Raw genomic sequence first — 22,841 nt, forward strand, 5'->3', positions numbered from 1 at the left:
GGAGCGAGAATCCCTAGGAAGACTCCTCGCTAAGCACGGAGCCAGATGTGGAGCTCTATCCCTGGACCCTGAGATCATGACCTGAGCCAAAACCATGAGCCTGGATGCTTAACGGACTCTGGAACCCAGGCGCCCCCTTATACTTTTTAAAAATCAAAATTTAAAGTCTATATAACTGTCCTCTTAGATGCTTAGATCTAACACATAGGTGGCTTCCTATCTTTTGCTTTTCCAAGAAAAATAGTCTTGGACCTATCACTTTTCACTTCTGCTACATTTATTTTCTAGAATAAATTCCCCAGGGGTGCCTGGGTGGCTCCATGGGTTAAGTGTCTGTCTTTGGCTCACTCAGGTCAGAATCCTGGAGTCCCAGGATCACGACCCACCTCAGACTCCCTGCTCAGCTTGCTTTCTTTCTCTCTCTCAAAATAAATAAATAAAATCTTAAAAAAAAAAAAAAATTCCCCAGAGTAGGCTACCCAGGCTGGAGGGCTGATTGTTTCTAAAGTTTTTGAGCTAACCGGACAGATTTATTTTCTAAAGGGTTGGACCTTCTATGATGCTGCCAGAATTATATCTGTTTACCTCCCATGGGTCACCTGAAAGTGACCACAGGTCAGCCACAGGAAAGCAGAGCCTTTCCCCAGGTGCCCCTGGTTTCCCCTTCCCTTGGGCCTCCCTGAGGGTGCCTGGGGCCATGGGGAGCCAAGGACCAATCTCAGCACAGATGTTTAACCCTGTGGGTCCCAGGACTGCCAAGAGGAAACAAGAAGGGGCTTGGGAAGGCTAAGGGAAGACAAGAGAAGGGCTTGAGACTCTATCTGCCTATAAATCATCATCCCCAAGTGAATGATGCCCCAAGTCCTAGCATTTAGAGCCACAATAAAAATGGTTCAGGCCATCATTGTGGCCAAGGTGAGAATGATGGTTCTGCCTTGGGCAGGTGCAAGACTGACCCAGGTGAGAACAGGTACTGAGCAATCAAGGCATGATGTGACATCAGCTGCTGCCCTCCCCTCCCCCTGCCTTCCATCAGCCATCCCTGCTTCATTCTCTCACGCACTCACCATTGTCAGTTCATTCCCCCCAGCCCCTGATGCTGCCTTTTTTATTTTTATTCTTTTAAAGTTCTGCAAGCATTGAGATTCCCAAAGTCTCCCCTTTGCCTGAAGTGCCCATGTTTGAATGCTTGTTTCTCTGTGTCAGGCTGGGCCTGGCTTTGAATGAGAGTAAAGAAGGCCCTTCCATTTCTTACCAGAGGTGCCCTGCCCCCCTAGCTCTGGGGGATGTAGGCATTGCTGTGAAATCACTGGGAGACCACCCTTCTTTCTATTACTGTTACGAGAACAAGAAGGTCTTCCATGCTGATGTTTTGTGGAAATGGCCCAGAATTGGGACTGAGGGGATTTGGGGTTTCTAGGTTGCCTTCTGCCTGCCCCTCTGTGACCCTGGGAATGGAAATGCCCTTCCTTTTTCTGGCCCCAATTATTTCAGAGAGGGGGTGGCCTAGATGGTTCTATGATAGATGCATACAAAGGGATGTTCTTATCCATATCCTATGTGAATAGGGCATGGTCTCTTGTAATTCTGGGATTCTGTCAAACGAGCATCACCATCGAGCTACTTTGGTCTGTGGCTTTGGAACCTGGATTCCTAACCCTGACCATAGCCTTCACCTCTCCCCCAGCAGCCTCAATGACTCATTTTTGTTAAATCTCTCTTATGCATAGCCCCATATAAGAATGGACAGGGGTGAATGGGTCCTGTGGATCCGCAGATGTACCTGAAACCAGCACCCCCGTCACTGCACTGCACAATCTCTGTCAGATAACGGAGACACACAGGTGCTTAAGTGGTTGAGAACCTCAGAGAGATGCAAACCAAATAAATGCACTCTGACTATGCAGAGGCAAAGGAGAACATTTCTGGAAGATTCATGGAGAAGATGGCACTGAGCCTGGAAGGATAGATGGGGATGGTCATAGACTGTTGGGGAGCAAGAGGGTCCTGATAAAGTGAACAGTATGAACCAGGTCAGGAGGTGGGAACCTGCAGGCACCACCCAGACAGGGAATGGTCCCTTTACCGGAAGTGGGGGTGAGTGCTACTCATCCTGTCAGGTGCTATCACTGCCAACATGTATTTAATGTATTAAATATTATTATAATACATTTTTATATCATTTTGACATCCTCTCTTAGCCAAGCAGGGATTCCATACGGTCTGAATTTAGTTTGAGGGTGGGCTATGGTGCCCCTCTCCCCACAAAAAAGATTAGTTTTGTTTTTGATGACTCTTTCCCCAGCTTTCCTTTTTGTGTCCTGCTCTCTCTGACCACCGCCCTAACACCCCATGCCTGCCCCTCTGCTTCCTCCTACCTCTCAGGACTTTGGGGCAGGACCCTTGGATCCAGATTTCTCCTCTGTTCAAATTCTCTGCCCTGGAGCAGACCTTCCAGGTGCCAGTGTTTCCAGAAGGACCTTCTGGAGACCATGCCCCTATCAAATACAAGTAGACAACCTCAAGGTGACACTCTGGCAGGTGAGCAATGAGGGAGTCTGAGAAGCAACCTGGGCCAACCCTTCCCCTGGCCCAGGGCTCTAGAGAAGGGCCTGCAGCCTTTCATCGGCTCCTAGCTCCTAGCTGCCTTTGCATTCAGGGCCTGGCTGCCTCTTTGTTCCTAGTTGAAAAGACTTCCTGCAAAGTTCACCCGGCCACAGACCTCCAGCTTTCCCCAGCCCTCAAGTGCCCAGGGCTCCTCTTTCAAGCATCACAAGGCATGGGGGTGAGAGGAGGGTTTAAAGCAGGGAAAACCCTCCTCCCATTCCTCAGGGCTCCCCAGTAATGTCCCCATTCTCTGCCATGAAGAGCCCAGCCCTGAGAACAGTGAGGCTGGGGCGAGCTCTTAAAGCAAGTGTGTCCTGGGGCTTTGGCTGCCCCACAGGGGACCTGAGCCCCAGCCCCTCAGCTTCTGACAGAGGGGCCTGGCTGAGCATTGGGATGGCAGAGCAACAGAAAAGCACGTTCTAGCTTCTTCCAGTCCTAATTTCTCAGACTTGTCTTCAGGAACTTTGGATTTAGTTCTCCCTCAACCCATGCCAAGATCAGAGCTCTTTGGAACTCATTCTTGTGGCAGGAGGCCTCCCTTTGATGACTGTGTCAAATGAGATGGAGTTTGGCCAGGTTGTTATAGGAACTCGGGAGAATCCCTGGAGTGGGAAAATAATGAGAACATGCGGCCATTCACCATTCAGCGCTGGAAAGTAGAGCATTCATTGTCCCGTGGCAGAGGCTGCAGCGTGGGAGGAAGCTGGCCTGGGGTGGGGAGCTTGCCTCGTCCCAGGAGGCTTGCAGAGGGGTGGGGGGCACCCAGCAAGAGTCTGACTAAATTCTGGGTACAAACACTAAACTTTTCACTTTTGAGCCATGTGACCTTACCCAAGTTAAAACAAACAATCAACATGATCCCATTTTGTTGAAAAACAAATGCATTAAATCCGGAAGGAAAATCATCCTCAGTCTTTTTAAACCATCCTCACTTTTGCGGTAGTTAACTCAGTGGTGTGTTTATGAGTGATTTAAAATTACCTTTTGTGCTTATCTATTTTTTTCCGACATTTTCTCTAAACGGCATGGGTTAAGTGCCCTCTTTACATCACCCCCCTTGCGCGCCCCCCACAACACACACAAATATCCCACCAAGCTATTTCCAATTTAGAAAGAGATTCTGGGGAGAGACTCTGGAATTTTGGAGTTGATATGCATACATTTGAAAGGGGAGGGGCAGTACTTCCCAGCCCTCAGGCTGCTCCTACGTGAGAAGTTTCCCTGCTCCTTGATGCCCTGGATTAGACCAGTGTTGGTCACAGGTACTTCACAGACAGGCCTGATGGGTCAGCTGGTCTGGCTGGCTGGTCTGGACTGGCAGTGAGTCCTGCTCTTGCAGTACAGGAAGTGGCTGTTCATTTCCCATCCTACCGGACTGTTCATCAGCTGGCTCAGCAAACACCCTGGCTGCCCCACTGGATGCCCTTCCTGGTGCTGCATCCTGCAGTCAGACCAAGGGGCTTCTGTTGAGGTCTTTGCATTTCCATCTTCAGCTAGCCTTGTCCTTCTACTAAAAGGGGAACAAAAAAAAGGAAGAGATCATGGGGACGCGGCAGCTTCACTGGGTTTCTTTGCCCATTCTGGACAACCCTGATGTCTGAGTCCCTTGTCTAACCTTGACATAGGCTGGCTTCTATGACTGTTCTCTGTTTCTTGTTAATTTTTTGAGGTATAGCCTGCATATGGTAAAATGCACAAATCCTAAGTTAATGGCTTAATACATTTTGACTTCTGGTTTGTTTTTTTTTTTAAGATTTTATTTATTTATTTATGAGAGACACACACAGAGAGAGGCAGAGACACAGGCAGAGGGAGAAGCAGGCTCCATGCAGTGAGCCTGATGCGGGACTCGATCCCAGGACATTGGGATCATACCCTGAGTCAAAGGCAGGCCTTCAACCACAGATCCACCCAGGTGTCCCTGACTTTTGTTTATACCCACGTAACCACCACTCAGATGAAGACATTGAACATTTCCATTACCTTGAAGGGTTCCCTCATGTATTTTCCAAATCAGCACCCTGCCCCCTCACAAAAGTAACACTGTCATGACCTACACCAGGTTAGTTAGATTAGCTTGCCTGTTTTTTAAATCTATACATACTCTTTGGCATCAGACTTCATTATGTGTATCAGCCTTTCATTGCCGTATAACAAATTGTAGTGGCTTAAAACAATACTCCGTTCCTTTGCTCAGTGATCTTCAGTTTGAGCAGGGCTTGGAAGGGTTGGCCCATTGCTATTCTGTGTAGCATCTGCTAGGGCAGTTTGATGGGGGACTGGAAAGTCCATTTCAAAATGGATCACTTGCACGGTGGGTGAGTTGCTGCTCAGTTGTAGCCATGAGCCAGGGCCTCAAACCTGTCCAGGTGAGTCTCTTCATATGCAGTTTGGCCTTCCTCACAATATGATGGCTGAGTTCCAAGTGACTATCCCAAGAGAACAAGGTGGAAGTGCAGGGCATTTTTATGACACAGCCTCAGAGGTCACATAGCCTCACTTCAGCTGTACTCTGCCCAGGATCAGCAGGAGGACACATGGACTCTACTTCTTGATGGGGGTGTGGGAAGGTTCTAGAAGAGAATGGGGCATGGAAGATATTAGAGCGTCCGTCTCTGGAAAATATGTTTTGCCACATTCTGTCTGAGAGATTCATCCATGTTGTAAACTGTATTTGTAGTTTGCTTTTTAAATTGTTGTGTAATTTCCATTGTGTACGTATACTATAATTTACCTGTGCATTCTAATATTAACATTTGGATTGTTTGCAATTTGGGGCTTTTTGAGTAGTGAAGCTATGAATAATTCTTATACAAATATTTTGGTGGACAAAGGCTGCCTTCTATTGCCTTGCTGTCTCTTTAGCTTTTAAGATTTTACAGATGAGGGGATCCCTGGGTGGCTCAGCGATTTAGCGCCTGCCTTTGGCCCAGGGCATGATCCTGGGGTCCTAGGATCGAGTCCTGAATCAGGCTCCCTGCATGGAGCCTGCTTCTCCCTCTGCCTGTGTCTCTGCCTTTCTCTGTGTCTCTCATGGAAAAAAAAAAAAAAAGATTTTACAGATGATACAATTCTAGCCTTTTTTTTCTCTCTCTTTCCACACCAGTTACTATAGCCATATGCACTTTACTATGTAAATCTCTGCTAGTGTTTTAAAAATGTTGAAAAGAAATTATATGAGTATTACATAAATATGTTATCTTTATAAAAACTTTCAATATTACAATTAAGATTAAATTTCCTCCTGACACCCCTTGTCAAATCTGGAGCTGTTCCTCCTACCCCAATGTAACTCCTGTCACTAGTTTGGTGGGTCTCCTTCTAGAGCTTTTTTGGTGGATTTACACATATAAATATTCTCATAGAAAATATTGTTTTCTATGTGTGTGTGGGCTTTGTTTGTTTGGTATAATGAATGGCATCGTACGGCTCTGCAATTCATTTTCTCACTCAAAAAAATATGTTGGAGATGGAATCACATACAGATCTACTTCACTTTTTAAACTGCCTAATAATGTTCCATGGTATTATCAGAACACTGTCATGTAGCCATTTCCCCATGGAAGGACACTTAAATTGTATCCTTCCTTATTGTTTGCAAAGGAGAGAGTTGCAGGAGTCTTGGATCTGTGCCCCTCAATGTATTTTTTCTTTCTCCTGTAGAGACGTCTCAGAGAAGCTGTGCAGCTGCTGGAGGACTATAAGCATGGGACCCTGCACCCAGGTGTCACCAATGAACAGGTAATTCTGCTGGAGGTAGGGGGTGGGGAGGAAGGTGGCAAAGCTACATCCCCTTCCCTGTAGCCAGAACCACTCTCTTTCCTTCATTATCCACTTCTACTGCTACTACATAGCCGTGTGGACTTCCAGCTTTTTGGAGGAGACTTTGAACTCTCCCTCATACCCTGAGCCTCATGGGAAGCATGGATGCTGATAAGGCAAGAGAGGCGCAAATGCCATAATTTCCTGGAGCTGATATGTATATATATTCTCAACTCACATTCAGTGATGTCAGAGTGGTAGCTTGAAATCAGCCATGTGGAAGTATTTTACACCATGGAAATTGGCAAATGCTATAAACCAGGACTTTCTTCCCAAAAGAACTAATTTTTAAACATTTACTAGCATACCACTACTCAAAAGTTCAGGATAAGGATGGGAAAGACAAGGGAGTATGGTGGGGATTAGGCTAGGACACTGATTTTCTTTTTTAAAATATCAGTTAGGACTTTGAACTAGAGCTAAGTGATATGTTAATGGTTGTTTTTGGGCTGGAGGAAAGGTAGAGGGATGCACTATAGGGCTACTTTAATGATTATAGGGACACACGGTTAACATGTCAAAGTTTTTCTTTTTCAAAATCTTAAAAATTAATTTCACACTTTTTATTTCAAAGTAATATGTATGCAGGGGCACCTGGTGGCTCAGTCAGTTTAGCATCTGCCTTCAGCTCAGGTCATGATCTCAGGGTCCTGGGATGGAGCCCCACGGTGGGTTTCTCCCTCTCTCTCTGTCACTTCCCCTGCTGTGCTCTCTTGCTCACTCTGTCTCTCTCAAATAAATAAAGGCTTAAAAAAAAAAAAAACCTCCAAAACAAAGTAATATATGTGCATAGTTCAAAAAGTCAAATAGTACTAAAATACCAGAAGGAAAAATAGTATGCTGCTCCCATCCCCCTTCAATTCCCATTCCTTTTCTCTAGAAACAAATACTTTTAGTTATTTCTCCTGATAGGAATCTATGACAAACTAATATGCTTACCTATAGTCCTATTTTTCAACTTGTTCTTTTGTATTCAGCTGGATTCAGCTCTCTTGTTATTTACCCCCATAAAAAACCACATGTCTCTCCCCATCCTCATCACTCTCCCAAAATAGTTGTCATGGATTTGAGGGTTTGTGGATATTCAGTATTCACAATGATATAAATAGGATTTACTGTTTTTTGTTTTCTCTCTTGTTTAATTTTATATTTTACCTGGAATTAATGATTCCCTGAGTTTTTCACATTGGCATGGTTTTCTTTATACCTTCTTGACCTCTTACTACATCCTAGCAGCATTTTGATACTTTTAGTGCCTCCTTTCAATCTGAAGACCCCTGTCCTTCAGTTCCATTTTTTCCCCCCTTGAAATTTTCCCTCCTCCAGCTCTAGGTCTTCCTGTTGGTGTACACTTTCATTTTGGTGGAATACCTCTTTCAGTAGCTTTCTAAAAAAAAGTAAATGTAAAGGAATTTTTTTTAAGATTTATTTGTTTATTCATGAGAGACACAGAGAGAGACAGAGACATAGCAGAGGGAGAAGCAGCCTCCCTGTGGGGAGCCTGATGCAGGACTTGATCCTGGAACCCCAGGATCATGCCCTGAGCCAAAGGCGAATGCTCAATAGCTGAGCCACCCAGGTGTCCCTGTGGGAAGAAAATTTTGAGTTCTTTTAAGTCTGAAAATTGTAATTCTGCATTGTCTTTTTTTTTTTTTTTTTAAGGCTTTTTGTTGGTGGGTGGGTTGGGGTAAAGAGAGAATATTAAGCAGGTTCCATGCCAAACACAGAGCCCAATGTGGGGCTTGATCCCATGACCCTGATAGGACCTGGGCAGAAATCAAGAGCCAGATTCCAACCAACTGAGCTACCCAAGTGCCCCTACACTTAGTCTTAACTGACAGTTTGGCTGAGAAGAAAATCCTAGGCTTACAGACATTTTCTTTCAGAATTTTGAAGACCTTGTTTTACTGTCTTCTCAGTATTGGAAAATGTATTCTCATTGTCAGCTATTGGAAATCTGATATATTTAATTTCTGATTCTTTGTAAGTAACTCATTTTCCCTCTTTGGAAATGTTTAGTATGTTTTCTATTATATTTATTTTTGAAATTCCACAATGCCTTCTCTTAAAATTTATTATTTTGGGTTCCTGGCAACTCCTTTCATTTTTTTTTTAAATTTTTATTTATTTATGATAGTCACACACACACACAGAGAGAGAGGCAGAGACATAGGCAGAGGGAGAAGCAGGCCCCATGCACCGGGAGCCTGACGTGGGATTCAATCCTGGGTCTCCAGGATCGCGCCCTGGGCTAAAGGCAGGCGCTAAATCGCTGCGCCACCCAGGGATCCCTGGCAACTCCTTTCAATCTGAAGACTCCTACTCTCAATTCTGGCAAATTTTCTTATACTGTTTCTTTGATAATTTCCTCTTATTCTGGGACTCCTATTTGTCAAATATTTGACATCCTAGATTGACACTTATATTTTTTTCTCTTCCATCACTTTGTCCTTCTCTGTGGCTTTGCAGGAAATGTCCTTGAGTTTATTTTCAACATATCGATTGAGATTTTAACTTCAGCTACTATAATTTTAATTTCTAAGAGCTCTTTGATTCTTTTTAAAATTCTTCTTAATAGAATTCTTTTCCTGTTTGCAAATACAGTAACCATCTCATCTCTCTGCATTCTGGAAGCCAAGTAGGGGAAGGAGGCTGGATTCCCAATAGTTGCTTTGCAGACTTTAATTAATTTCCCTACTTTGAATTTCACCCAATCCCATCCTCCCAAACATCCTGTGTGGATGTTCCCAAGTCTGGGATCACTTGGATTCAGTTTCTCCAGAAGGCTGATGAGCCTCCAGCATCTGGGGAACACAGGTGATGGTGGTTAAGAGTCATCTTGTGGGGCACCTGGGTGGCTCAGTGGTTGAGCACCTGCCTTTGGCTCAGGTATGATCCTGGGGTCCTGGGATCAAGTCCTGCATCAGGCTCCCTGCAGGGAGCCTACCTCTCCCTCTGCCTATGTCTCTGCCTCTCTGTGTCTCTCATGAATAAATAAATAAAATCTTTTTTTTTTTTTTAAAGAGTCACCTTGCTGTATGGTGAAGGTCTTGGGATCTTATTACTTTGAGGATAGACTTTTAACCAATTCCCTGTGTTTAGCTTATGATTAGCCTTTTTTTCCTATGGTACCTGGTCTCTCCAAGTCCTGAGTTTTGCTGGTGTTTTGAGGGCAATGGACTGTCTCCTTAAGCATGCACTCTGCAGGCATTGAGGGGGTGGTTACTTCCTCTCTACTGGATCAGTTACTAAAACTTGTTTTCCATTCAAAAACATATTGCTATCCCTCCTCTGCTGTTGTCTCCTTTTCCATTCTTTTGGTAACTTTATGAGGCATTAACTCTGCTTTCTAACACCTTTAGGTGTGAAGCCCATGCTGAGGCTCTGGGCTGCCCATGACACACTGGTTAGATGTTCCTGGGGTAGGTGGCTTTAGTCATCAGCTATCCCCAACCCAGTTCATTTAATATGTCTTTATGGAGCACCTGCAGGACAGTTGTGGTGCTGGATCCTGGGGGAGAGAACAAGGAAAAAAGTAGATGAGGATCTTGTTTCACGGACCCCCAGAATCTAGGGAACAATTATGAATAGCCACAATACTATGGGAGAGCAGAGGAAGGAGTAATGTGCACAAACTGTCTAGAAGGGATTTCTTGGCTGGGATTTGAGGAATGAGAAGGGGCTGGCCAGGAGAAGCACTGTGTAGGAGCCATCCAGGTGAGGAAGCACATCATGAGCAGAGATAGCAAGCTCCTCCAGGGGAATTCTAGATGAATGTGCTCAGTTGCAGCCTGGCCACATGAAAGGAGGGCAAATGTGTGAGCTGATTGGAGCACCTTGGCCAGACATCCTTGTGCAGGGCCCTGGGGGGTGATGGGAGATGAGGCAGTGATGGCTAGGCAGGTCTATCTTCAGGCATCTGTGCTGCCATTAGGAAGGACAGGCCATGACCAAATCATCCCTGAGCACAGTACTTCCCTCTGGCACAGGCACTGAGGAGCCTGGGTAGCATGACCTGACATGCTCCTCTTTAGGCTAGAGTAGTCCTCAGACCTTTGCAGTTCCTCTTGGACCCATCAGAGGTGAGTTCAGCCCCCCAAACCTTCCTTGCCCTCTGTCAGCTCCCAACCCAATCTCTGTCTGGCTGAGGTGGCCTCTTGGGACTCCCTCCAGCATCCAGAGTTTGGGGAATGTGGCCATGTATTTCCCCCTTATTTCCTTCAGTAGCCTCAGATTGCTTGTCCTGTTTCCTGGGGCCTCTTTTGTTTTCTGTCCTAAAAGCCCCCATGTGCCTCCAGGGAGCTGGGAGGAGGGGTGGTTGGGGGGATCTTGGTGCTAGTTCTACTTCCCAATTCTGGCTCATGGTGATGATGCCTGTAGTGTCTATCTGGTGGCAGGGTAGCACATTGTTCTAGGTGGGAGCCTGCTGCTCGGCCCCTTTACTAAGCAGATCCTCCCTCTCCTTCCCTTTCTGGTCCTCCTGGCTCTCCGGGGCATCAGGGATTGGGCTCTATGGCAGCTCTTACAGTGCTTCCCTCCCTGATCCCCATCTACAAGCCACACACCCTCTGGCCTCATAGACAGGAATTGAGTGAGTGGGTGATGATATATAAGCCCAGGGTTTGGGGAAGCCTCAGCAATCTGGAGTTAAGGATAGTCCCCTATTCCTGGTCCAGGCAGCCCTGCTCACAAGTTATATCCAGGCCCAGGGTAGCTCGTGATCTCAGTCTGGACAGCTTCATCTGCCCTGGGCTCTGTGCCTGCTCTGACATCCTTTTTCAGGCATGTGGATCAGAAGCCCCTGGCTACCTGCTATTGCCTGCAGACCTGTCTTGATGTCATGGGCAGCCCTGGGTAACCTGCGTACCAGTGTGTTATCTAACCTGGCCTCTGGTTATGACATCTCACCAGTGGGTATACACAAGTGGATTGTTCATACCTGATGGCCTCTATTTGGTCTTCTGTTAGTGGGTAGCTTATATCTCTCCACCAGAGACTGTTAACTCATTAAGATGTTGCTATAGCAGTGCAAAAACTCATCCTTAGGATAAAATAAAAGTAAACATAATTTACCCTTTGGGCTTGACAAGTAGAAATTTGATATGTGAGGAGCCCTGATAAAGACTGGAGCTATCAGTTAAACAACAAAGCCATAGATGAGAGCAAAAGTGTAAGTATAGGCAGCTGGACTAGATTTCTAGATATGGTCTCTGCTGTGCTCACTTTATATGCCAGGGTGTTGTTGCAGTAGTTTGTTATGCATGGAGATGGGTGAGGTTAAAGGTGAAAGATTCCCTTGTGCTAATGGGCCACCACTCACTTGGTGTTTACCAAGTGCCAGGCATTACACCAAGTCTTAGCACTTTACACATATTTCAGTTGATATTCACAGGAACCTATTTGGTAGGTGCCTGTATTAACCCCATTTTACAGGCAAGAAAACTGAATCTCAGAGAGGTTACATTTCTTTTTTTTTTTTTTTAGATTTTATTTATTTTATTCATGAGAGACAGAGAGAAGCAGAGACATAGGCCGAGGGAGAAGCAGGCTCCCTGCAGAGATCCTGATACAGGACTCGATCCCAGGACCCCAGGATCATGACCTGGGCCAAAGGGAGATGCTCTATCACTGAGCCACCCAAGCATCCCAAGAGGTTACATTTCTTACCCAAGGTCCCATAGCCGGCTAGATCCAATGCCAACCTTTCACCTAGAACTTGAAGGTGGATTTGGAAGGAAAGGGGATACTCTGTGGAGTGAACTCATGTGTGTAAACATGGCAGGCAGAGGAGGTTAGCATTTGTGAAGGTCTGCAGCCCATGCACACCTGTGCAGTTCACACAGTGAGAGCAGGCTCCAGGCATCTGCTGAGCATCCTGGATATAGTAAGTGCTCTGGGAGGTGGGCCTGAGCAGAAGGTGAGCACACCCTAGTCCTGCCCTCACACAGCCAGCTCCCAGCACAGGTGAAGTGACCACATAGAAGCGGGCGCTAGAGACAAGGCTGGAGGCTAGTCTGTGTGAAGTTCATGTGGAGGCAGGTAGGAGTCCAGGGGGGGAGAGAATCTTGAGAATGCAGGGGGTGAGGAAGGCCTCAGGGAGGGGACACAAGTGGTTGGTGTAGAGTGTAGACAGAAACCCACCACAATGAATGGGCCCCGAGAGAGAAGTGGAGTGGAGCAGAGAGAGAGAGAGATGGGATCAGGGGAGGGAAAGGAGCAGGGAGAGAAGATGAGACCAGAGAGAGGAAGCTAGAGAGGCAGTTGGGAAGTTTCAGATTGCAAAAGTTTTTGAAACTCCAGTAGAGTTGCTAGATGTGTTGGGGCAAAGGGAAGCTATGGGCAGCTCTTGAGCAAGGGAGTAACCTGAATATGTACTGGGGTAGCATCAGTCTGAGTGCCATATGGCTGGGGAGGGTAAGTGCTATTAGGGAAACCAGCTTGGAAGCTACTGGAGTTAGCAGGAGTGAGGTGGGCCAGTCCCTGGGAGCCCCTGTTGGCTTCTGAGTGGTTGTTCTTGCCCATCATTTCACAACCCCCAGGGGCTGGGGACTGGCTCACCTTATTAAGTGCCAACTCTATACCCAGCATAACCTATTGGCCACCCAGGGGCCCCATGAAAGGTGGAGTCTGCCAGCAACCTACCAAAGAGAAAGGGCAGCTGATGTAAGAGATCCTGCAAGTCTCTTCCTCAGGCACAGTGGAAATGGGGTCAGCTGTGTTTGGGCTTTGCTGAAAATAGCAGAGAAAATACCAGGGAATTAAAAATACTTGCACCCCAAATCTTCTCTGGGTGTCAGCAGGTTTGTCAGAAGCTAGCTGAAGGGCAGCCTTGACTGACACCTCCCTTCTCCCTTTCCTTACCCTGACCCTTCGCCTCAGACTTCCGGGATCCTGGTCAGGAGTCCACCCTCTGGCTGGCCACAGTTTGACCCTTATCATTAGGCCTGTCAAGTGACCGATCCTAGCTGAAGCATTTGCAGGATGAACTGGGTGTTGTACTGGGCACTCCAGATGCATCTCTGGGCTGGGCCACTGTGGTGGCCTCCTGGTGCTCTCCCTATTCCACCTGGGTCCCCCTGTGGCATTTCCAGGACAGCACCCAGAGTGATCTGTGAACACATACACTATTTTACTTGCTCCTTGGTTCCAGGGTCTCTCAGCCTTGGTGCTGTTGGCATCTGGGGCCAGGTAATTCTTTGTTGTGGGGGCTGTTCTGTGCACTAGGATGTTTAGCACCAGCCCTGGCTCCTACCAATTAGATGCCAGTGGCAACCCCTCCCAAGTTGTGACAACCAAACATCGCTGAATGTCCCCTGGGTGCAAAATCAACCCCCGTAAGAACCACTGCTCAGGAAGCTGCATCGTGTCCCTGCTTTCCACTCAGTAAAAGCCACAGTCCTTAGCACAGCCTGCAAAAACCCAGTTTCTCTGTGATCTTGTTTTCTACACCTCTCCCCTTATTCAGTCCACTCCAGTCACACTGGCCTCCTTTGCTGTCTCTTAAATATGTGGAGCAGGACCACTTTTGCCTCAGGGCCTTTGCACTGGCTGTTCTGGCGTCAGATTAATCTCCCACCAGATATCTGCGTGACTCTCTCTCCTTCAAGTATTTCCTCTAGTGTTACCTGAAGGACAACTACCCTGACTACCTGTCTCTTCCTTCTCACTGCCAACACACACACCTTCCTACCCTGTACCACTCTGTTTCCTGAGGCGCCCATCCTTCTCACATATCAGAGAAATTACTTATTATTTTTATTTGTATTATTTTTAGTTTATGTTCGGTTACCAGTGGACTATGAGCTCCGCAAAAGCAGGGATTTTTGGTCCGTTTTGTTCGTTGATGTGTTGTGGGTGCTCAGAGTAGTGCCCAGCACATAGTAGGTGCTCAGGGAATATTTGTTGTTGAATAAATGTATTTTCTTTCATCTTTGCAATAACCTTGAAAGTCAGCGTTCATACCCCCCTACTGCAAATGAGGAAGCGGAGGTGCAAAAAAGATTGAGTAAATTGCCCCAAATCACATGGCCAGCAGGTGGGGGATCTGGAATTCAAACCACGGTTTGACTCCAAGGCCTGTATTCTTAGGCAAGCTGCACATATACAGAAGAAATGACTGCTGCTGAACCAGTGGTGGGGGGATGTTCTTTCTCCTTCTATGAATCTATAGGACTGGGGGGGTACCTTCACCCCACATAGACTTGCATATGTACTTATTACCTGGGAGAAACCATGGCAACAAAATTAATGGTAAGGAGTAATGGGATTGGCCCAAATGATAAATTAGGAAGTTTTTTTTTTGTTTGTTTTATGGAGGCATCCTTTGCTTTACAGAAGGATCCCCTTCGGGCTCTGTTTAATTACCTTCTGGAGGTTGTTTTAAATAGGCTCTGTCTTTGCTGCCTTTAGAGGTTTGGAAAAGCAGCTTGGAAGGAGGCAGAGGGGAAGGGGAGTGAGCCAGACTGGGGGCGGTGGCTCCTCCATCTGGGGTCTGGGTGCTGGGGGTATGCCCTACTCCTCCCCCAGAAGCAGGGCTTTTCCTTCTGCCCACCCTCCACTCCTCTCTGGCATCTCCACTGGGCTTCTAATATTCTAATATTCAGATAGCAGCTCTGCTGAGACACTGGACATTTCTGAAAGCAGCAAACTTCTACATTGTTCCAGCAACCTCTCACCCAGACTGCTTCCCCTACCCCCACTCAGTCCTCATTGCCCAAGCTGAGAAATCAAGCAAGGTCCAAAGTCTCAAGTCCACACTGGTTTGTTCCTGCAGCGAGTAAGCTCCAGAGGATTGGGGCCACACATTTTTATGTTCCACCAGAGGCATAGAGTGACATGGGCTGAGCCAGAAGAGACATGCCATGTTGAGGAATTTGCTGGTTAAAGTGTAGCTGCTTCACAGGCTGAAGAGATGCCAGGACTCCCTGCCCTAGATTCTCAGTGTGGCTGAACTGTCCACTGGACCTCCTTTGCCTCTCATCAAATGCTTCACATCCCAGGATGATACTTGCCTGTACTCTGTTTGCAGGACTGACTTGGGAAACTTCAAGCTAGCAACCAGCTCTTGGTGTGTGCTTCTGCTGCCATTACTGCCTCCAGCATCTGACTCATGGGTCCAGGGGGTCCCAGGGAAAAGCCCAGACCCAGGGTTCAGACCCGAGTCCTTGTTATGCTCTCTCTACAGTCTGAGTCTGGTGTCACACAGGAAGGGGCCCTTCCTTCCCTGCCTGATTAATTTTTTTAAACATTTTTATTTATTTATTTGAGATAGAGAGAGAGAATGAGCAAGGGAAGGCAGAGGGGCAGAAGGAGAAGCAGGCTTCCTGCCCAGCAAGGAGCCCAACGCGGGCCTCAATCCCGGGACCCTGGTATCATGACCTGAGCCAAAGCCAGACGCTTAACTGACTGAGCCACCCAGGTGCCCCCTGCCTGGTTAGTTTTTTAAAAAATCTAAGTCTACAGTATGCAATGGCTTGCACAGGAGACTGCAAATTTGTGGCTGAGTCAAAACCAAAAGCTATGACTCTAACTGTTGTTGCTGCAGCCTAGAGATGGATAAGTGCAAACAAGTTCAGGTCATGACTAGGAATTTTAGTTTAAATGAAGATGTCCCTCCCATCTCACCTGCCTCCTGAGGTGGGAGCATTGCCAGTTGTCACAAGAAGAGCCTCAAACACTATTTTAGTTTTCATTCCTTCTTCTGTCTCTGGAAAGGCCTCCCTGATATCATGGGAGGCAGTTTCCTGTAATCCCAAACGGGTTATCTTAGAGTTATACTAACTGTTATAGCGAAAAGATCTCAAAATGTACCAGCTCAAATAAGGTAGAAGTTTCTTTCTCTCCCATGAAACAGTTCAAGTTCCAGGTGGGCAGATGGCTCAGCTGCGCAGGATCATTCAGGGACCCAGCCTCCTTCCATCCTATTTCTACACCATCTCCCTGGACTGTCTTCTATGCATGGCCCAGGGTGGGCTGCAGCCATATACCTGTGCCAGCTAACAGGAAGGAGACAAAGGCATGGTTGAGGGGTGGTGGGTGCTGGCCAGGGAGAGGCACATCTCATTTCCCCTGAGATGCCACTGGGGGACTCAGTCCCCTGGATGAGCCAAACCACAGAGGAGGCTGGACAGTGCAGTGCACTAGGTCTGCCACCTGCCCACCACTGTTCTGTTATTTTGGAAGAAGGGGACATAGATTTTGTTGGACACTTAACAGTCTGTGCCATAAGAGGTCAATAGAGAGTTTAGAAGTTGTACACCGTATTTCTATTTCTCTAGTGGTTACTTGTGATTTTTTTAAACAATTTTAAAAAAGATTTTATTTATTTATTCATGAGAGACACAGAAAGAGAGAGAGAGAGAGGCAGAGACGTAGGCAAAGAGAGAAGCAGGCTCCATGCAGGGAGCCCACGCGGGACTCAATCCCAGGTCTCCAGGATCACGCCCTGGGCCGAAGGCAGTGCCAAACCGCTGAGCCACCCAGGCTGCCCTAACAATTATTTTGGATGGGGAACATATGAACAATGTACAGACTTCTAAAGATATAAAGCAAGTAGAGGATAAAAAAACAAGTTTCCTCAATTGCTGGTTCCTCTCCCTAGAGAAAACTTTAGTTTCTTCTGAATCCTGCCAGAGATATCTGCATACCTGTATCCTTTTTTTTCTTTACATACTGATGATATAATAATGATAGGTTCAGAGGAATTCACTGGAACATGGTTATGATAGTAAAAGATGGCATGGTCAACAAAGGACAAATACCATATGATTCCACTTATATGAAATACCTAGAGTGGTCAGTTCAGAGAGATGGAGAGTAGGACGGTGGGGCCCAGAGCTGGGGGAGGGAGGAATAAGGTGTTAGGACTTACTGGCTAAAGAGTGTCAGATGGGGAATATGAAAAGGTTCTGGAGGTGGATGGTGGATGGCTGTACAACAATGTGAATGTACTTAATGCCACTGAACTGCCACTTAAAAATGCTTAAAGTGGTAAATGTTAGGTTATGTATATTTTTCCACAAAAAATGATGGAATATAGTGTCAAAGTCCACTCATAGGGTACAGTTTATAATATATTCACTCAAAATTTCTGTTAGGAAGAAGAGGGTAGCTCTCTGTGCACTGGTACGGAAAGGTCTCTGAAACACATAGATGCCGAAAGGGACAGAACAGCATGTGTCCGTGTGCCAGCACTTACAGATGGGTGCATGTGGTGGTCACCAGTGGGGGGTCTGGAACCACGCTGCTTGTGTTCAGATCCCAGTGCTACTGTGGGACTTTGGGAAAGTCACGGAAGTTGTCTGTGCCTTAGTCTCCATATCTATGAAGTGAGGGGTATACTAGTCCCTGCCTCATGGGGTTGTTGAGGAGATTAGTTTAGTTAGTACATTCAAAGCCCTCAGAAGGATGTCTCATATATATTGCTTGTTCCCTAAATGTGAATGAATGAGTGAGGATGAATGGAACAGAGTCAGAGGTCATGAACTGTAGTTCTGGATCTGCCCAGGACCTTGAAGGTGACTCTGAGCTTTGGTTTCCTCACCTCGCCTATAGAGCAGGTTTCTGCATTTGAGAATGAAATCATTAATGGGAGAGAAGGTGCTCAGCCAAAGGGAGAAGCATGGAAATACTGTGTGAGACTTTGTCATCGCCTCTTCTCTGTGACACCGGCCTCCCGGGGCCATGGGTGTGGTGGTGTCACCACAGGGTTGGGAACACCTCTGCGGCTCTGGGTCCCTGGCCTGACCCACTGACACCCCTGCTGAACTTCTGCCTTTGCTGATGAGCACCTCTGGCTGCCACCCCCACCCCTGCTCCTTGGTGGGTATGGAAGAGGCAGTCCTTGAACCTGAGAGCATGGATGTGCCTATGGGTTCCAAGCCCTGTGCTGCTGAGCTGGACTTTGGTAGGAGGGGAGCAGCAGATACTGGCGAGGGGCATCAGCCACAGGGCTGCAAGGAGGAGGTCCTGGGGCCCCAGGATGATGTCAGCAAACTCTCTTCCTCTTCTCGTGCCTCAGGCTTGGCAGTCACCCTGGCCAGACCAGACATTGAACTGGTCCAGAGGCCCCTGGAGGGTAGGGAGAACATGTGAGCCTGGGGGGCCCATCTCCATCCTGCCACCAGCCCCTAGGGACCCTGGCTAAGTTACTTAATCTCTCTGAGATGAGTTGCCTTGTCTGAAAATAATCTATCCATCTCACAGGCATGTTGTAGGAATGACAATAGAGATGAAGTTGCTTTGAAAAATAATTAAATCCTGGGGCACCTGGGTGGCTCAGTGGTTGAGTGTCTGCCCTTGGCTTGGGTTGTGGTCCTGGGGTCCTGGGATCAAGTCCTGCATTGGGCTCCCCGTGGAGAGCCTGCTTCTCCTGTCTCTGCTTCTGTTTCTGTCTCCCATGAATAATAAATAAACTCTAAAAAAATAATAATTAAATCTGTTAAAAATATTACTTACTTGAATGATTTCTCTATTTTAGGCTTTCATGGCACATGTCCTGTGGGCTGAGTATTTTACATATACACATCTCATTTAAACTTCTGTATTCGGCAGGGTGAGCCAAGTGCTGTAACAAACAACCCCAGATTTCAGCAACTTATGCCCTAAGGTCTGTTTCTGTCTCATGTCAGAGTCCAGCACGGCTCAGGAACTGAGCACATGCCATTGTTCAGGACCTGGGCTCCTTCACCTCATACCATCACTGCCTTGCCAGCCTCCATTGGATCCTCTGCAGGAGCCCACAGTCCATTAGCCAGCACCCCATCACATGAGCCTACCTGACTATGAGGGAGGCTGGAAATACGGTCTTCACTGTTTGCCCAAAGGGAAATGCAAACTGCCGGGGTGCCCCAGCATGGTTCTGCCCTACTCTTACAACAATCCATGTCACTGATGGAGAAACTGAGGCACACAGGCAGAGTAATTTGCCCAGTGCCACACATCAAGTAAGTGATTTAAACACAGGCCTGCCTGGTTCTAATACCTGTTCTTTACACTGTTCTTTGATGTCTTAGACCAGTGTTTTTCACTCAGGCTGTTCATCAGAATCATGGAGAATTAGTTAAATCCTTCCTTCCTTCCTTCCTTCCTTCCTTCCTTCCTTCCTTCCTTCCTTCCTTCCTGAATTGTATGGAGAGATCTTTAATTTTTTTAAATAAAATTTTAATTTTAGAATAGCTTTAGATTTTGTGTGCCCAGCACTGTGGGAGATGCCAGGTGACAGCCTTGGATTGGAAGACAAGACAAGGAGCTGGACCTGGAAATGGAAGATTCTGATCCCAGGTGGGAAGTATAGGGTGTCAGGAGTCTGTGCACAGGGCCTGGGGTCACACCAAACATGGTGCTAGGACTGGAGGTACAGTGCATGAAGGCACTTTCTGAGCAAAGGCAGATCGGCCTTTTATCCTTTTGTTTTACCTCTTTGCCATTATGCTCTGACTTACCTTCTTTGGCCAACAATGATTCTGCAATTGATTTTTCTCTCTTCAGTCCCCTTTTTCCATAGTTATTTCTTAAAAATTGACCACTTCTAATCTTTGTGGGTCTGGAATCGCAAACAATCAAACATGTTTGACATATATCTAGGGATACCTGAGAGGCTCAGTGGTTGAGCATCCACCTTTGGCACAGGTTGTGATCCTGGAGTCCCGGGATCGAGTCCCACATTAGGCTCCCTGCATGAAGCCTGCTTCTCCCTCTGCCTGTGTCTCTGCCTCTTTCTCTGTGTGTCTCATGAATAAATAATTAAAATCTTAAAAAGATGAAATGTATCTAAAATAAAGGTAATTAAGCTGTGAATTAAGACTGGAGGGACCCTGTTGTGAGTAAAATGCATAAACTTTTGAACATCAATCTTATGCTTCTGTGTCTGGTATCCAGTGACCTTCTGCAGCTTAATTTATATTCCAGATGACAACATTGCCATATAAACAAAGCATAACTGAACTATTCTATTGTAAAACTAACATCAATTGCCGGCCACCTCCTCCCTTTCACCTCATACTTTCTTGCTCCTTTAAAAGTGCACTGGTTTTGGTTTGCCCACATGTAAATTTTTATTTACTACGTTTTCTTGATTCCAAAAAGTTTATCTGTGTTTTAACATCTCTCAAATGGGATGACTCTTTTAATGGATGGAGGTCTTGGGATTATGTTATATTTTTCCTTCTCGGCAGTACATAATAGTGTACCTTAGAATCGATGAAATGCAGTATTTATATCATTTGAAGGAATTGGTGATGGTTCCGTCTGTCCAGCCTGTCTCCCATACTGTGCTGGAGAGACAACCTCACTGTTCAGTTGAAAGTAACTTTCAGGATGCCTGGGTGGCTCAGTGGTTGAGCACCTGCCTTTGGCTCAGGGTGTGATCCTGAGGTCTTGGGATCGAGTCCTGCATTGGGCTCCCCACAGGGAGCCTGCTTCTCTCTCTGCCTATGTCTTTGCCTCTCTGTGTCTCTCATGAATAAATAAATAAAATCTTTTAAAAAGAAAAAATAAGAAAGTAACTCTCTCCTCCTTACAACCTTCTTATAACAACTACAACAAGAGGGATAATATACCCTCAGCAGTCAGCAGGGGTTGGTGCCCAATGCTGCCTCAGGGCCCTTATCTATACATCTTCCACAATGTTGGAAGCACGGCTGTTATCCACATTTTACAGATAAGGAAATGGAGGTTCCAAGGAAGAAGTGGCAAAGCCAGGAATCCAGACAGTCTGTCCAGCTTTGAAAAATCATGCTATGCTGCCTTCTTCAATGGGAGACCATTGAAGTATCTCCATTGAAATCAGGGCTTCATGCCTGGCTACACCTTAGAATCAACTAGAGAACTGCTGGAAGAATTTTAAAGTAACTTTAGAGCAAGCCAGAGTAGAGAACCCTTGGTTTAAATGATCTACATGAGATCCCCTGGTTCTGCTGTCCTGGGATCCCTGATGTCGGAGCCCCGGGGAAGCTGCCAGACCTGAGGATGCCAGGACAGCCTGAGCCTCTGTGTCCTTTGGAGCTGGATCTCTTAGTTAAAAGATGTGGCTTATGAGATCTTCAACTGATATATGCCTTTAACTTTTGTCCTTTCTTTTCCTTTTTTTCTCCTCTGTCTCTCTCCCACCCTTCCTTCTTTGCAGCTCTGGAGTGCACAGAAAATCAAGCAGGTAATTCAGTTTTGGATTCGTTTCCTTCCCTCCTCTGTGGACCTTGCCCTGCCCTGTCCTGGGGATTTGTGGCTGTGCTGCTCAGCCTTCCCCTCCCATTTGCCCCCAGCTGCCAGCCTCCTCATCCTTCCCTCTTTACCAACACGTGGGGCCTGAGTCTGAGTGCCAGAGCTCAGGCCCCTTGCCTTTTCCTGGGCCCCTGAGCTCCTTCCCTGTGGGGTCCTTCTACAAATCCTTCTTATGGGCCTACTAAATATCAGGCATGGGGACAGAGGACTTGCCAGGTAGACACAGTCCCACTACCCTGCACTCAGCTTTGAGGGTTAGTCAGCAAAAGCCTATTTGTGGCACGTGTTTGGTTTTCTCTTGTGTTGAATGATGGGACAGGACTGACTGGTCAGTCCTTCTGGGGGAGCTCTTTTCCTCCTTCCTCCCTCTGCCTTCCCCTTGCCCGCTCCCTCCCCTTCCCACAGTCACCCTGTGCTCTGTTCCCTGCTCTTGCCAGGCTATTCTACACCCAGATACCAATGAGAAGATCTTCATGCCCTTTAGAATGTCGGGTAAGTCCCTGGGACCCTCCTGTTTCTGCCCAGCCTCAGGGGCTTACCATGGTCACAGCTCCAGGAGCATCCAGGTGCACCAACTCGAGGAATGGCCGAACCCGTTACACGCATGGCCACATTTGTACCTGCGTGTTCACCTTGGCTCGACTGTATAAGTCTCTGGCCAGGCCTCAGGATCACCTACGGGGTTTTACAAAAAAAAATCCCCATCTGCCTTTTCTGCCTGAGCAGTTGGGGTGGAGTGAAGGCCTCCACAGGTGAATCTGGAACTCCTCCCAGGTTATACACTACTCACTTAGTGGAAGCCTCAGGGGTGACACCAAATTTGGGCAAGCCCTGCATGCTGTGTGTCACTCCTCTCTTACCTACCTGTGCACACTGCACTCTTTCCTTCCAAACCATGCTCCCTTGCAGGCACTCAATCCCCAGGTTCACCTGTACTCCAGAATGCATGCACTGCATTTGTGCTACTGTATACACAGGGAAGACAGATTCCCATTTTCTGGAGACCAGTGGCAGAAGGGATGGGGTGGGAGAGTGGGCATGAGATCTCTGCCTCCAGGAAGTGCCTGCCCTCAGGAAGTCCCTGCTCTGTGGTCACTAGAGGGATAGCTCTGTAAGCATGAGCTTAGTAGCCTGGAAAGTGTTTGCTCACATGGGGCCTGGGGTTCGCATGTTTGCCCTACCTGTAGTTCTGA

At 46.9% G+C, this 22,841-nt stretch overlaps 1 protein-coding gene across 2 annotated transcripts in view; it reads left to right on the plus strand.

Annotated features, from left to right (window-relative positions):
* Positions 1–22,841, plus strand: part of SFXN5 (sideroflexin 5) — a 122,221-nt gene that overhangs the window by 17,200 nt on the left and 82,180 nt on the right. For both annotated transcript variants that reach the window (XM_055312684.1, XM_055312683.1), the window contains exons 3-5: positions 6,271–6,348; positions 21,554–21,580; positions 22,086–22,140. In XM_055312684.1, the coding sequence (XP_055168659.1) occupies positions 6,271–6,348; positions 21,554–21,580; positions 22,086–22,140 (160 nt within the window). The remainder of the gene's footprint in view (positions 1–6,270; positions 6,349–21,553; positions 21,581–22,085; positions 22,141–22,841) is intronic.

Source organism: Nyctereutes procyonoides, unplaced genomic scaffold, assembly GCF_905146905.1.
Source record: "Nyctereutes procyonoides isolate TBG_1078 unplaced genomic scaffold, NYPRO_anot_genome, whole genome shotgun sequence".
In the NCBI taxonomy this organism is placed as follows: Eukaryota; Metazoa; Chordata; class Mammalia; order Carnivora; family Canidae; genus Nyctereutes; species Nyctereutes procyonoides.